This window comes from Salmo trutta, chromosome 35 (genome assembly GCF_901001165.1).
Source record: "Salmo trutta chromosome 35, fSalTru1.1, whole genome shotgun sequence".
Classification (NCBI taxonomy): domain Eukaryota; kingdom Metazoa; phylum Chordata; class Actinopteri; order Salmoniformes; family Salmonidae; genus Salmo; species Salmo trutta.
Genome location: NC_042991.1, coordinates 10,861,264 through 10,877,388, shown reverse-complemented (window position 1 = coordinate 10,877,388; position 16,125 = coordinate 10,861,264). Strand labels below are relative to the sequence as shown.

Genomic DNA, 16,125 nt, shown 5'->3' with positions numbered 1-16,125 from the left:
GCTATTAGCGCGCACCACCGCTAACTAACTAGCCATTTCACATCGGTTACACCTATTCACCCTCTGAATGGCACACTTACACAATCCATGTCTCAATTGTCTCAAGGCTTAAAAATCTTTCTTTAACGGGTCTCCTCCCCTTCATCTACAAGGATTGAAGTGGAAGTGACATCAATAAGGGATCATAGCTTTCACCTGATCAGTCTGTCATGGAAAGAGCAGGTGTCCTTAATGTTTTGTATACTCAATGTATATGATATTGGGATTACTCCAAATGATCCACATTATTTTAGGTGAATGTTTTTTGCATCCTAAAATAATGAATAATTTGCACAACTGGACAGTTTTGGTGTTTTGGGAACATCTCTTTTGTGATGTCCCAACAATGTTCCCACCAGACTGTTCCCACAACCTAATGAAACATTCTGGGAACCTTTTAAAGAACAGACAAAATGTGTTCTAGGAACGTTTGTGCAACATCAGGCAAATCTTTTTTGCACCCTAAAATAAATATTGTATAATCATCTGCACAACTGTTTTGGGAACATATCTTTGTCCCCACAATGTGACGTCCCCACAATGTTCTCACCAGACTGTTCTTACAACATTCTGGGAACCTTTAAAGAACAGATTAAAGGTGTATTATGTATTAATCGCTCCGCCATTTCCTGTGTAACTAGTTCCTAACCTTTTTTTTTGTTATGATGGCCAAATAATAATTTGTAGTTGAATGAACATATGAGACAATTTGAGAAAACCCATTTTAAGTTCTCATGTTGGAGCTATACTTGGGCCAACTAAACATTTTAAATTCAGGTAACACTTTGACTGAAGAGTTGAATAAACAAAACAAAAAGGCTGTGGAACCAGTTACTTAATAATATTCCAGGTTTTTTTTACAGTGTGGGAGAATAGGCAGACAGACCCTGTGGGCTTTGGGAGACAAGAGGGGGGCTTCTTTTGTTGGTTGTATACGTGTGTGTGTGTCTGTGTGTCTTTCTGTATGCATGCTCCGTCGCCTTTTCTGTGTGGCTTGTGGGGGCTTCCTCTGCCCGGCGCTTGATGCAGACTTTCGAAGCTGCAGGCTGGAGACAGGGGTTGACGGGCGGCTGAGCTGAGCAGCCCTGAGTACTGATTACCTGCTCCAATTGGTGAGCAATTATTGCCCCATTTACAAGTACCCAATAAATCAACAAGGAGGCAGAGAAAAGGAGGGGGGGAGGAGGGGAGAGAGGGCTGGGGGCCAATGCAGTCTTACAGGGCCCATCAACTACCTGAACGTGTGTCTCATGTCTCAACTGTTCCCCGCTCTCGGTGAGCTCAAGGCCAACACAAAGGAAGAGAGCTGCTGGAAGAGAGGAGTGGAAAGGAAAAGTGTGTGTGCATGTTTCTGTGTGTGTGGCGGGAGGGGGGGGGGCAGCCTGTGGAAGGCTTTTAAGAGGTGAAATCAAATGTTATTGCAGTGTGTGTGCATGTTTGTGTTTATGTAGTGTTTGTATCTGTCTGTGTGTGTGTCTCTGACCTCTGCTGGTGTCCCAGGTCTTGTAGCAGGGTGTCAGCCTGTCTGGGCCTCTCCCCGGCCTCCACATGGCCCAGGCTCTTCACCTCGCTGCGGACAAAGTACCAGAGCTCCCTCACACCGTTCTCTACCCTCCGCCTCAGCTCCTCCTGGGTGGGGCCTGGACCTGAGGGGTGGTGGAGGGAAGAGAGGAAGGAGGGAGGGAGCGAGGGGGGATAGAACAACTATTATGAGCAGAAAGCACAGGTAGAATTGTCATTGAACACATGGGAGCTTCAGGAACAGACAGGATCGTCTGCTTTCTCAATCTCTGCCTCTCAACCTCCCTCCCAAGGCGTTGCTTTGATCAGAGCAGTTTTAGCGCATCTGTTTTGTCCGTACAGGATGGAACACCACACTTCACCGAGCCAGCCTCATAGAAATAGAATGTCTATGGTCAGCCTGCAGTACAATAAGGAAGTGAGGGATCCATGTGGAGGAAGAGCCAGCTGGTTATGTGGTTAATATCAAGAACAATAAAGTAAGGTTAAGGAAGGATGGCCTGAAATAGGAGACTAGAAAAGTTACTGCTCCCTCTTCTCGCTTTGCCCTTCAGGCTCCGCCCCTCCGCTCTCAAATTCAAAAGGCTTTATTGCTATGAAAAGTTTGATTTTTTCCCCCTTCTTTATTTGGGGGGTAGGGATCAGCTTAATACTGTGGGAAGTTTGTTGCTTCCATCACTGTAATTGTAATATATACACGTACATACACATATGCATACTTTTTTTTGAATATACCTTTATTATTCCCCGCAAACCCTACCACCCTTCCCCCAATTGGAGTAAACTAATAAACAATAACACTTAGGCTTCTACCTTCAGTTTATACATCTTATACACATTTTACAATAGTTATATTTTGTTTGGTTTTAGTCCTTCCTCTATTTCTGATGTCCATCCAGTTTGATTTCTATTTGTAACTGTGCTATTTCACAAAATTTCTGAACCTATATACATTTTACAGACCCCGTATGTTTTACATTTGTTATCTTGTTATTAGTCCCATCCTTCAGCTCCATTCAACCCCTCCCATCTACAGTATCTCACAAAAGTGAGTACACCCCTCACATTCTTGTAAATATTTGAGTATATCTTTTCATGTGACAACACTGAAGAAATGACACTTTGCTACAATGTAAAGTAGTGAGTGTACAGCTTGTATGACAGTGTAAATTTGCTGTCCCCTCAATAACACAACACACAGCAATTAATGTCTAAACCGCTGGCAACAAAAGTGAGTACACCCCTAAGTGAAAATATCCAAATTGGGCCCAAAGTGTCTATTTTGTGTGGCCACCATCATTTTCCAGCACTGCCTTAACCCTCTTGGGCATGGAGTTCACCAGAGCTTCACAGGTTGCCACTGGAGTCCTCTTCCACTCCTCCATGATGACGTCACAGAGCTGGTGGATGTTAGAGACCTTTCACTCCTCCACCTTCCGTTTGAGGATGCCCCACAGATGCTCAATAGGGTTTAGGTCTGGAAACATGCTTGGCCAGTCCATCACCTTTACCCTCAGCTTCTTTAGCAAGGCAGTGGTCATCTTGGAGGTGTGTTTGGGGTCGTTATCATGTTGGAATACTGCCCTGCGGCCCAGTCTCCGAAGGGAGGGGATCATGCTCTGCTTCAGTCTGTCACAGTACATGTTGGCATTCATGGTTCCCTCAATGAACTGTAGCTCCCCAGTGCCGGCAGCACTCATGCAGCCCCAGACCATGACACTCCCACCACCATGCTTGACTGTAGGCAAGACACACTTGTCTTTGTACTCCTCACCTGGTTGCCGCCACACACGCTTGACACCATCTGAACCAAATAAGTTTATCTTGGTCTCATCAGACCACAGGACATGGTTCCAGTAATCCATGTCATTAGTCTGCTTGTCTTCAGCAAACTGTTTGCGGGTTTTCTTGTGCATCATCTTTAGAAGAGGCTTCCTTCTGGGACGACAGCCATGCAGACCAATTTGATGCAGTGTGCGGCGTATGGTCTGAGCACTGACAGGCTGACCCCCACCCCTTCAACCTCTGCAGCAGTGCTGGCAGCACTCATACATCTATTTCCCAAAGACAACCTCTGGATATGACGCTGAGCACGTGCACTCAACTTCTTTGGTTGACCATGGCGAGGCCTGTTCTGAGTGGAACCTGTCCTGTTAAACCGCTGTATGGTCTTGGCCACCGTGCTGCAGCTCAGTTTCAGGGTCTTGGCAATCTTTTTATAGCCCAGGCCATCTTTATGTAGAGCAACAATTCTTTTTTTCAGATCCTCAGAGAGTTCTTTGCCATGAGGTGCCATGTTGAACTTCCAGTGACCAGTCAGTATGAGGGAGTGTGAGAGCGATGACACCAAATTTAACACACCTGCTCCCCATTCACACCTGAGACCTTGTAACACTAACGAGTCACATGACACCGGGGAGGGAAAATGGCTAATTGGGCCCAATTTGGACATTTTCACTTAGGGGTGTACTCACTTTTGTTGCCAGCGGTTTAGACATTAATGGCTGTGTGTTGTGTTATTGAGGGGACAGCAAATTTACACTGTCATACAAGCTGTACACTCACTACTTTACACTGTAGCAAAGTGTTGTCACATGAAAAGATATACTCAAATATTTACAAAAATGTGAGGGGTGTACTCACTTTTGTGAGATACTGTATCTCTTAACACCATCCATTTTGGATTTATATTTGCCATATATTTTTCAACTGTGCTGCGATGCTTCACAAAAGTCCTGAACCTTTCTATTCTCATAGCTTCTACATATTGTAAAATATATTTTTTTTGCTAGAATAATTATTATATTATTGATTGACTTGACTATGGCTTTTCAAATCACCCAGTAGTGCTATCTGCAGGGTTAGTTCTAGGCAAATGTTGCAATTCTTCAGCCATTCCTGGACCTGTGACCAAAAATGAGCTACATATGGACAGTACCAAAATAAATGATCTAATGACTCTGCCTCCTCACAGCAAAATCTGCAGAGCTGGGAAGATTCTATCCCCCATATATATAACATTCTATTAGTTGCACGAATTATGTATAGTAATTGAAAAGTATTTCCACATACATCAATCAATGATGACGCAGATAGATCATAATAGGAAAAAGAATAATACTCAATGAGTAGTAACATTTAACAGGACACTACAGTAAGAAAGGAACGAGGACAATAATGAAATAGTGAGAAAGACACGGGTAGAAATGTTACTGCTCTGGTTGGTCGTTCCATTGTCTGTCCCTACGGGTGGGGCAGGAAGCTACATATTTTGCAGCTAATATGGCACAAAGGGTTTTTTCTCCCAGATATTAGATTTTCTCCTTCTGCTTCAAAATTGCTGTATTGCTCTCTCTCTCACACTAATTCTATTCCATTCCCACGTTTACCCACTCACCTAGCAACTACCCTACCCTCCTGACGTTCACTTTTTAGACACACAGATGCAAGCTTTAAAAAAAGCATAGACTCACACACACACACACACACACATTTTTCCTGTCAGCTGAGTTTAGCTGCTAACATAGCATTGGATTAGCCTGACCTATTTGACTTCATTCCAACTGATCCTATAGGTACAGTTCAACCTGGTCACCCCTTCCTATGTGGGACTATCCCACAGCTTTCCTCTTCTCTCCCCCGACATGTCCTTCCCAGGTCCTGCTGTTCTGCTCACCATCTCCGGTCAGTCTCTGGAAGCTGTGGATCTTCTGCTTGGCTCTGGTCAGCTGGTCCTCCAGGGAGCGTAGTCTCCCCACAGCCAGGGCCCCTCCCTCTTCTACTTTGCCCTCAGGTATCCTACAACAAGAGATGAGGGTGAGAGAGAGCAATGGGTATGGGAGTGTGTGGATGTGCGTGTGTTTCATCATCTTTCTCAGCTGGGTTAGTTTATGAGTTACAGCTCTTGTACAGTGTGTGTGTGTGTGTGTGTGTGTGTGTGTGTGTGTAGCTCTTTGTGGCAGTCTTGATTAAATGTGAGCATGCATCAAAGAGTGTTCAACAGCACAGTATTTCAGTGAGCTTAGCAAATTTGCAGCTGAAAATCTTGCAAAGCTTAATTGCTAATTACAATTTAAATTACGTTCAGGCCGCCTTTCAGCCCATTTAAAATGTAGTCTACATTGCTCGCTTCTCACTAATTATTGTATTTGTAAAGTATAATGCAGTGGTTTTCAACCGGTGTGCCGTGAAACTTTTCCTAATCATGTACATTTTTTGGAACACTCTCTTCTAAACGTGACCTGTTGAACGCACAGGGAATCTTGACTTGGGAGCACCAGTGACGCTCGGATAATACATGAAATGGCACATGGTTACATCTGTATGGTTGTTTCAAGTCCAGTGAACTCAGGCTGTTGTCACAATTGTATTGTATGAGGGGCGCGCATCATGAGCAATGTAATTTGTTTAATTTTACTTCACCTGTGAGAACCATTAGCATAGGCAAGTCTGATTATAATTAGCTGTACCACGTCCTAAGACATAGAAACAAACGGAGCACGGCTTTATGTCTATGGTTGGATCTTTACAGATCCAACGCAGATATCCGCTTGTCTTTAGCCCAAACCATTCAGCAATTATTTTACTTTCTTAAAGGGGTACACACAAATGAATCATCATGAGTAAGGAACTATGAAAACAGTTCAAATAAAATGTCATCCATAAAACATGGATCAGATGAGATGGAGGTCATTACCATTAAATAAATGAATAGGGATATTTTAGGCGAGCCGTAGACTTTAAGGTGTACCACAGTTCAATGCTACATACAGTGTGCTCTAGTGGCTGGAAATGTCTCACTTGATACCATTTCCTGAGCATCTCAATTACTTCATGAAAAGGTTGTCATCTTTTTCATAACACACAGATTACACATAGCCACGAATGTGTGCGCATGCACACACACACAAACACACACACACACACACACACACACACACACACACACACACACACAGACACTTCATCTTCAATCATGATGGCAAATTAAAATGCCTTAACGCTATCTAATACATTAATACCTATATGAAAATATTAATAGAAACAGCTCCAAGTGCGACCAGACACATCCAGTCATTCGTGAACCGAGACAGAGGCTTTGCTAATGAGTCATCAAGGCATGCAAACTCAATTTGCTCCCTGAGTGGGGAACATCAGAAGCTGTCAGGCAGAAGGAGGAGACTTTTACAGTAACATGGGTCTATAACCTTATATCGTCATTATAAAACATGCACACACACATCAGGGAACTAAGCTAACAGCAGTGGGGGAGTAAAGAAACCAAGAAATGAAAAAAAGGACTGATGAATAACCACTTGAAGTTCACATTTGGGCAGCAGTGGATAAGGGACAAGGTTAACCTTTCAAAAATCCCCCGTGATATTAGTTGTGAAAGGATCTTCCAACTCTCCCCGAGTCGCAGAAACTTGAGAAAGGGCTGTTTCACTTGCCTGAGTCTGACGAAGCTCTTACGAAGGAAGACCCATTACGTGTGTTTTCCCCCTTCAAGGTCAGGGGTCAGCTCAGAAGTGTGCAACGTTACAGAACGTTGAGTTAGAAGAAGCGTATTCATTACATTTCTATGTGTAACATTATGAACATGTGACCACACTGTAAGAAGACAATGAGAGGACCTCCCAGAGGCCACCACCTTACTGCCCAGCTCCCGCGATCACGTAGGAACAAGGGCTGGGGGCTTGTTCAGGACGATGCAACTTGCAGAATGTTCAGATAGAAATTCATGTAGACTATGATATAACATTATTCTCTGTCCTGTAGAATATATCATCATTTCGTTTAAAGAGAGCCTCTGATTACAGCTCTATATGTTACATTTCTATCGGCAACATTCTGAATGCTCTACATTACCGAAAATACCCCATGAGGATCCTGGAATGAAGAGGCAAACAAGTTTGTAGTTCCACAGCGTAGCACCTCCAACTAGAGACACAAATCCTTACAGCACTCACTCTATGTGATGCTAACAAAGGCTAACAAGCGTAACATGTGTCTACTGCTAGCTCAGATGCTAACAGAAAGACGTCAAATAGTAGACACCTGCAGCCACAGACAGACGTAAACAGAGACAAAGACACAACATGAATGCAAACATAGCAACAACACCAAAGACGACCTACCACTGACAGAATACACATGAAACAAACAAAAAGTGCTCAAAGGATCCCTGACATGAATATGTGCTATACTGTTGTCTCTAAGGACAAACAGAGCTGAGGCTAGGCAGGGTAACTTGGAGGGTAAAATATGTAAAACGGCACAATCCAATCGTGCATTGTCTTCTATGCATGTTTCACAGTAAAGGCAACGTTCCTTAAAATCGCTGAGACCACATTCACGGTGAACACTATGTCCACTCAATCGGAAATTACTGATTAAATGTAAATTACGCTATAACCCGGATCTTCCGCGTTCTGATTGAATCTAGGCCTTCGTTTAATGAAACGGGAGAGCGATAGCGGAGGGGAGAGAGAGGAATGAAGAACACTGTTCAGTCTGAGTGAAAGAAGGACAGGCTGAGAATGAGGGAGCAGGGAGCCCCGCGGCAACGGCCACTGAGGCGGAAAGCAGGTGAGATTCCGCACGCACAGCCCCCGTTCCCTCGGAAACGCTGCCCGCTGCCTCCTCATTGGCTCGCCTCTGCCTGGTAACCATGGAGTTAGGAGTCACATTTAAGATCAGAGCTGGATACAGCAGTTTAAACGGGGGGGGCGAATAATGTATGCGACGAATAATGGTACTGCATACATATTTCTGTAGGAAATATTCCATTTACCTTCTCTGTTCGAGACTTCAAAGGTGACCTTAGAGCTGACCTGGGCAGAGACATACATATGGATAGGAATGTAAAGCACTGCTAGAATCACACAGATGAAAGTGGGGCTATATAAATACAATTTACATCAAGGGGGAACATTAATGGAAAAGGACGGTGCTGTGTGGGGCCGTGGAAGGAGGCCAGATATATATATGTGTGAGAGTGAGAGAGAGAGAGAAAGTGTTAAAGGCTGTGTATTGGAGTCAAAATCCCAGCTGGTGCTTGATACCCTATTACTCCAAACCTCAAATTCACTAGAAGTGAAGTAGGAGCTAATCCACGCCCACACGGCCAGACTCCAGCTCTCTCCAGCTCATCTCTCCTGTTCAGGCCAGGCTTACACAGTTGTTGTGCCTACAGACAGCTCTCACAATGGGCTAGTGTTGGTGTCAGAGCCCCTGCCTTCCCTGAGACGACCAGGTCAACGGGAGTTCAGTCTGGAGGCAGTGGCAGCGGTAGCAGACAGTGTCTGCTCAGTGGAACCATACTGGGCTAATGACATTACCCAGTAAATGAGTCCTCTCACCAGAGTCACCACACAGTCAAGAGCACACAGGCAGCACTCAAGTCATGAGATAAGATCTTACATACAGAGAGACACAAAGATACACACACATTGAGGTTATAGACACACAATGGGGGACACACATCGACACACACATGCACACACACTAGCAAGGCTCAAGCCAAGCCCACCTGAGAAAACACATCTCTTTGCTATCAGTTGACTGTGTTTGAGAAGTGGATCATCTATTTGTCAGCTAATTGCCACTTCCCCGATTGCTTTCAAAATGTAACAAGAAAGAATTCATGCGATTACCTGTGCAAACATTTTCTCCTGGAATTTACTAAGTATGAAACGATGTCTAAAAGGATGGTGGTAGAGTTGGAAATCGTAGACATGGGACCATATTTTTTTGGGGGGGGGATTTATCAAAGTTAATATATATCGATGGGGCTTAAACACACTGACATGGCAACTACATGACAAGACAGAAGAGAAAACGGTCTACTTACAGGAAGTTTTCCCCTTCATGGGATAGAAAACTGTTGATGTTTGACTAGATCAGGGGCGTAACTTTGGTTTTAGAAGTGGCGGGGACATAATATACAGTACCAGTCAAAAGTTTGGACACTGACTCATTCAAGGGTTTTTCTTAATTTTTACTATTTTCTACATTGTATAATAATAGTGACGATATCAACACTATGAAATAACACATATGGAATCATGTAGTAACCAAAAAAGTGTTAAACAAATCAAAATATATTTTATATTTGAAACTCTTCAAAGTAGCCACCCTTTGCCTTGATGACAGCTTTGCACACTCTTGGCGTTCTCTCAACCAGCTTCATGAGGTCACCTGGAATGCATTTTAATTAACAGGTGTGCCTTGTTAAAAGTTAATTTGTGGAATTTCATTCCTTCTTAATGTGTTTGAGCAAATCAGTTGTGTTGTGACAAGGTAGGGGTGGTATACAGAAGATAGCCCAATTTGGTAAAAGACTAAGTCCATATTATGGCAAGAAGAGCTCAAATAAGCGGAGATAAACGACAGTCCATCATTACTTTAAGACATGAAGGTAAGTCAATATGGAAAATGTCAAGAACTTTTTAAGTTTCATCAAGTGCAGTTGCAAAAACCATCAAGCACTATGATGAAACTGGCTCTCACGAAGACCGCCACAGGAAAGGAAGATCCAGAGTTACCTCTGCTGCAGAGGATACGTTTATTAGAGTTGACTGCACCTCAGATTGCAGGCCAAATAAATGCTTCACAGAGTTCAAGTAACAGACACATCTCAACATCAACTGTTCACAGGAGACTGTGTGAATCAGGCCTTTATGGTTGAATTTCTGCAAAGAAACCAATACTAAAGGACACCAATATGAAGAAGAAACACGAGCAATGGACATTAGACCGGTGGAAATCTGTCCTTTGAGTCCAAATTTGAGATTTTTGGTTCCAACCGCTGTGTCTTTTTGAGACGCAGAGTAAGTGAGCGGAGGAGGTGTGCAGGTGTGGCGGGTGCTTTCCTGGTGACACTGTCATTCATTTATTTCGAATTCAAGGCACGCTTAACCAGCATGGCTACCACAGCATTCTGCAGCGATACGCCATCCCATCTGTGTTGCGCTTAGTGGGACTATCATTTGTTTTTCAACAGGACAATGACCCAAAACACACCTCCAGGCTGTGTAAGGGCTATTTGACCAAGATGGAGAGTGATGCACTCCTGCATCATATGAACTGGCCTCCACAATCACCCGACCTCAACCCAATTGAGATGGTTGACCAACAGAAGGACAACTATCTCTGCAGCACTCCACCAATCAGACCTTTATGGTAGAGTGGCCAGACGGAAGCCACTCCTCAGTAAAAAGGCACATGACAGCCCGCTTGGGGTTTGCCAAAAGGCACTGAATGCCAATTTTTATGTCTGGAGGAAACCTGGCACCATCCCTACATTAAAGCATGGTGGTGGCAGCATCATGCTGTGGAGAAGTTTTTCAGTGGAAGGGACTGGGAGACTAGTCAGGATCGAGGGAAAGATGAATGGAGAAAAGTACAGAGTTCCTTGATGAAGACCTGCTCCAGAGCCATCCGAACCTCAGACTGGGGTGAAGGTTCACCTTCAAACAGGACAACAACCCTAACCAGACAGCCAAGACAACGCAGGAGTGGCTTCGGGACAAGTCTCTGAATGTCCTTGAGTGGCCAAGCCAGAGCCCGATCAAACATCTCTGGAGAGACCTGAAAATAGCTGTGCAGTGACGCTCCCCATCTAACCTGACAGAGCTTGAGAGGATCTACATTTGCACAAAAATGTATCCTGTTTTAGCTTTGCAATTATGGGGTATTGCGTGTAGATTGATGAGGAAAAAATACATTTTAATCAATTTTAGAATAAGGCTGTACCTTAACAAAATGTGGAAAAAGGGAAAGAGTCTGTATACTTTCCGAATACACTGAATGTTCTATAATACAGTCAATATTTGATGGATTTTTGTTATTTAAAAAAGTGTTTTACTCCATTATGCAGCTGTTACATTTATCAGAACTGTATTTTGGACCATTTGTACAATTTGACGACTGTTGCTATACACACACACGCACGCATGCACAAACGCGTGCAAGCACGCACACCCGCACGCACGGCCGCACAAAAAGCACAGTTATAGATCTGCTGCATGGAGAACACAGAGTAATAGAGTAATCTGTCTCTCAGTCTCAGTGGAGGCAGACATTCAGACTGACAGACTCCAATAAGTCTACATCATTAGGAGGAGACCGTCTAATGGACAGATAATGGTCAATGGACACTGTGGAGAAAAACCAATAAAACCATTCAGCTCTTTCTTATTGTGTCTGTGTGTGCTCTAGCCTTTTGGGTGCCCTAAGTGAGATTTGGTTGGGGGGGGCCCCCCACCTTGCGGTAAAACATTTTAGTGGCCACGCTCTTGACGGTGTTTTAGTTTTAAAGTACATTTCCTGCAATTCTACTTGTTTTGCCATGGGGTTGAGAGAGAACTTTAGCAGTTTTAAAGGGGGGGGGGGGGGGGGCCCTAAGCGTCCGCTTATGTCCCTTATGCCTGCAACCGGACCTGTGTGTGTGCCTGCAACCGGCCCTGTTTGTGTGCTTGAGCATGAATCATGTTATCATAGCGACCTGCACTCAGTGGCGTATTTCAGTTTCTCTGTATTTTACAAATTTTGCCATGAGGCCTGGAGAAAATGATGCTGTTCAAGAGCTAATTTCCTGCTATAAAAAATAAAATCATGGCTTATGATGTGGGCCCCTTGCCTTGCAGGGGCTGCTGGGGTGTGTGCTACGACAGTGCCTGCACTGCTCTCCTCTCTCTTTAACAATCCTCTTCTTCCACCCATCCCTAAATATCTGCATGGTGCAGACCTCACCTCATCCATCATCCCTCCCTTTCTCCATCCGCATGCCTGGGGACCGATCAGGCCCTCATCGCTCTGGCCACCTGTTTTTTACACGCGCACACACAAACACACACATTCTCTCTCTCTCTCTCGCCATATCACTTGCACGTGTAATCATCTCTGTGTGAGACACACCAGGTGATTGACAGCTGTGGAGAGGGCGGCACCAGAGGCAGATCGCCACGCCGACCCTGTGTTCACCCCTCATTAGTGCTGCTGGGTGATTGGTGGGTGGGCTATCGGCCTGTCACTCAAATCAGTGAGGGAGTTAATGTAGTGGAGGTGTGATATACTGAGTTAATGCCTGCACCTCAGGGTGACTACATTGCAATACATGTTCACATGTCGTGTGCCACGTCATCAACTCCACAGTCCGACACCAGATTTCTATATCATGTGATGGGGTTAGCTGATATATTAAACACAACGTCTTAAACACCTATCCAGGCATTGTAGTCAACCTGAAACTAGTCAGGCATAATTCACTCAGTCAGTGAGTTGGTGACATACGTTGAGTGTACAAAACATAAACAACACCTGCTCTTCCATGACATAGCATTCACCTGGATTCACCTGGTCAGTCTATGATCCCTTAATGATGCCAAATGTTAAATCCACTGTTGTGGAAATTCTTACACGGGGACACTCGAAGTCAATCTTAAATGAATCATTGTCTATTTGTCAGCATGCTGGAGAGGTTCCAACTATCTCAATGCGCCATAGTACACATGTTAATCAGAAGCTCTGCCTGGGCAGTCCCAGCAGTTTGCCTTATATACGGCTATACACAGACAAGTTATATTTGCATGATTTAGCATAATTAATTAATCATTACCATTTTGTTTCATTCATGTGACTGACCAATATCTCACGAGGCGTCTTCTCTCTAAGCTGAGACCTTGATACTGAGATATCTTTAGTTCGTTCTCAAAACAAGGTCTGGGCGTACTGCCAAATTGCAGCTACTGATAGTGAGGATTTGTACAGTGAGTCACTTGAATGAACACAGAAATTGGTTTATAGAACAGCACATGAATAGAACACAGAAATTAGTTATAAGAAAAGCACAAACGTGAAAATGATATTACACTACTTCAAATCAGTGTAGATGAAGGGGAAGAGACAGGTTAAAGAATAGTTTTTATGCATTGAGACATGTTTTGTGTATGTGTGCCTTTCAGAGGGTGAATGGGCAAGACAAAAAATGTAAGTGCCTTTGAACAGGGTATGGTAGTAGGTGCCAGGCGCACCAGTTTGTGTGTGTCAAGAACTGCAACGCTACTGGGTTTTTCACGCCCGTGTGTATCAAGAATGGTCCACCACCACCCAAAGGACATCCAGCTATCTTGACACAACTGTGGGAAGCATTGGAGTCAACATGGGCCAGCATCCTATGTAGAGTCCATGCCCTGACGAACTGAAGCTGTTCTGAGGGAAAAACTCAATATTAGGACGGTGTTCTTAATGTTTTGTACAGTCAGTGTATATAGTAAGTTAGTCAAACAGTGAATATGTCAGTTAGTGACAACTAGGTGGTAAGAGCCACACCGCTCAGGCCGGCTGTCACAAACACGCACACGCACACACACACACACACAGGCCCTGGTCCAAGTCTGTGCCAGCAGTTAGGTGGTGGAGAAGGGCAGGGCCTCTCTTATTACGCAGTTAAGACACATCTCCGCATCGGTCTCCTGGCTCGGGCCTGCATCAGTTCAGACTCACCGCTACACACACACATACATACCCATCCACCCAGCCTCATAGCTCTGGCATGTCATCTCTGATTCTTAGCTATATAGCTTAGTGGGACTTTAGCAAGACAGCACAATTATGACGCTGTATGGTAACACTGGTCCTGACCTGCTCTAACAGAGTAGACTGACTGGTCCCAGAGCGCTGGCTCTATCTGTTCAATAACAACAAACACAAGAAATGCACTGTCTCTGACTGAGACCCATCTGGACCGTGCCTGTTTGAAGGCTGGACTTGTTTTGGTGCCATGAATCCTACCTTTGCTTTCAAGCCAATACTGAATAATTACAAAAGCAAGGGATTTAATCGGAGACCAGCTGTCTGAAGTGTGTGTGCTTCAAAGCAATTGAGGATATCACAGGAGGGAACTGAAAGCTGCACCTACAGCTGGACTTATGACTAATGCAGGCCCTCATACGCACACACAAACACACATATGCCAATAAACACACACAAACGCACACAAACCAGACACAGACTAACACCCCCCCCCCCCCCCCCCCCCCCCCCCGGGTAGTTACCTGAGGGACTCTGCCATGCGTCTCAGGTCCTCGTTCTGCTGCTTGAGGCGCTCCAGTTTGGCCAGGATCTTAGATAGCTCGCGGCTGGACCTCTCAGGGTGTTCGCTGTCCCTCACCAGATGGCCCCCGATGTAGAAGAGCAGCGTGCCCCACGCCAGCAACACCAGGGTGATCCAGCGCCACGAGCCCGCCCAGGGCCGCATCGTAGTTCAGCCTGGCCACCTATACACACCGTCGCGCCCCGTCACAATACCCACCTGGGCATCCTCGCTGGCACCGCAGGGCAGGGGGAGGGAGGTAGTAAGAGAGACGAGGGGTTTTGTGGCGTGAAAGGGGATACGATTGGGTGTTTCTTTGGTGAGGATTCCGACCAGTCCCCTCTCCTTGTGCTAGAGCATGTTTTTCTCCTCAGAGGGTTCACTGACCGACTAAGGCTCCTTGTTGTTGTTTCTGTCCTGCCCTGCAGGGGTCTCCACCTCCTGTTTTTTCGTGCTCCTTGGTGACGGTGTGTTTATCGTTCCACTCCTTGCCCCTTGCTGGTTGCAACTGGTCTGTACACGTCACCTTTTCCTCCGGTCCTGTTTACTTCATGTGTTTGGCCTGGCTCCTATGGGGACAGAGGGAGAAAGAGAGGTAGTCAGACGGACAGAAAGACGAAGGGACGGACGGATGGGCAGACGAAGGGACGGATGCTCAGACACACACCCAAACCCACACACATAGACAGAGGGAGATACAAACAGAGAGACATATGCCTGGGAGAAGAGCTGAGCATCAGACATGCCACAGACAGTCCCAGAGAAGCACAGACACAGCTCAGAGGAACAAGGTTTGCTGGGTGTAACAGTGGATGTGTTGTTTGACTGGCCCTGACAGAGCCCAAGCTCAGCAGCAGCCCCTCAGGATTGATCAGCATGACACCGCAATTTACATTTCCAGCGTGATGAGAAACACAATGCACTGTGATGAGGAGGCAGAGAGACTGGGATGTGTTGTTCTCTCTCTCTCACTCTCACTCTCACTCTCTCACTGTTACTCAGTCTTCTTTCTTTAACACTCACTCTTTTCTTTCTCTGCCTCTCCCACTCTCTTTCTCCTCTCACTTTTAGGCATGGCTAAGCCTAATGGCTAATGACTTCCCATGGTGATTGCTAAAACCCCGGCTGCTCCCTTGGTTTTCCCCTGTACACTGCCATCGTGACGAAGTGCGAACACTGTCAAGGTGATGTGACGAGCCCAATGGAGCATGTGGAGAAAATCCCTGTATCATCACTTCACCTCCCCCACATATATATATATATATATATATATATATATATATATATATATATATATATATATATATATATATATATATATGAATGAATGAATGAATGAATGAATGAATGAATGAATGAATGAATGAATGAATGAATGAGAGAGAGAGAGAGACTTGACATTGTGTGTGAGAGAGAGACACTTGACATTGTGTGTGAGAGAGAGACTTGACATTGTGTGTGAGAGAGAG

At 44.9% G+C, this 16,125-nt stretch overlaps 1 protein-coding gene across 2 annotated transcripts in view; it reads right to left on the bottom strand.

Moving 5' to 3' along the window:
- LOC115174605 (alpha-(1,6)-fucosyltransferase) overlaps positions 1-16,125 on the bottom strand; it is a 155,122-nt gene that overhangs the window by 42,504 nt on the left and 96,493 nt on the right. For both annotated transcript variants that reach the window (XM_029733301.1, XM_029733302.1), the window contains exons 2-4: positions 14,619-15,225; positions 5,237-5,358; positions 1,523-1,685 (exon numbers count right to left, since the gene is read on the bottom strand). In XM_029733301.1, the coding sequence (XP_029589161.1) occupies positions 1,523-1,685; positions 5,237-5,358; positions 14,619-14,821 (488 nt within the window). In that variant the 5' untranslated portion in view covers positions 14,822-15,225. The remainder of the gene's footprint in view (positions 1-1,522; positions 1,686-5,236; positions 5,359-14,618; positions 15,226-16,125) is intronic.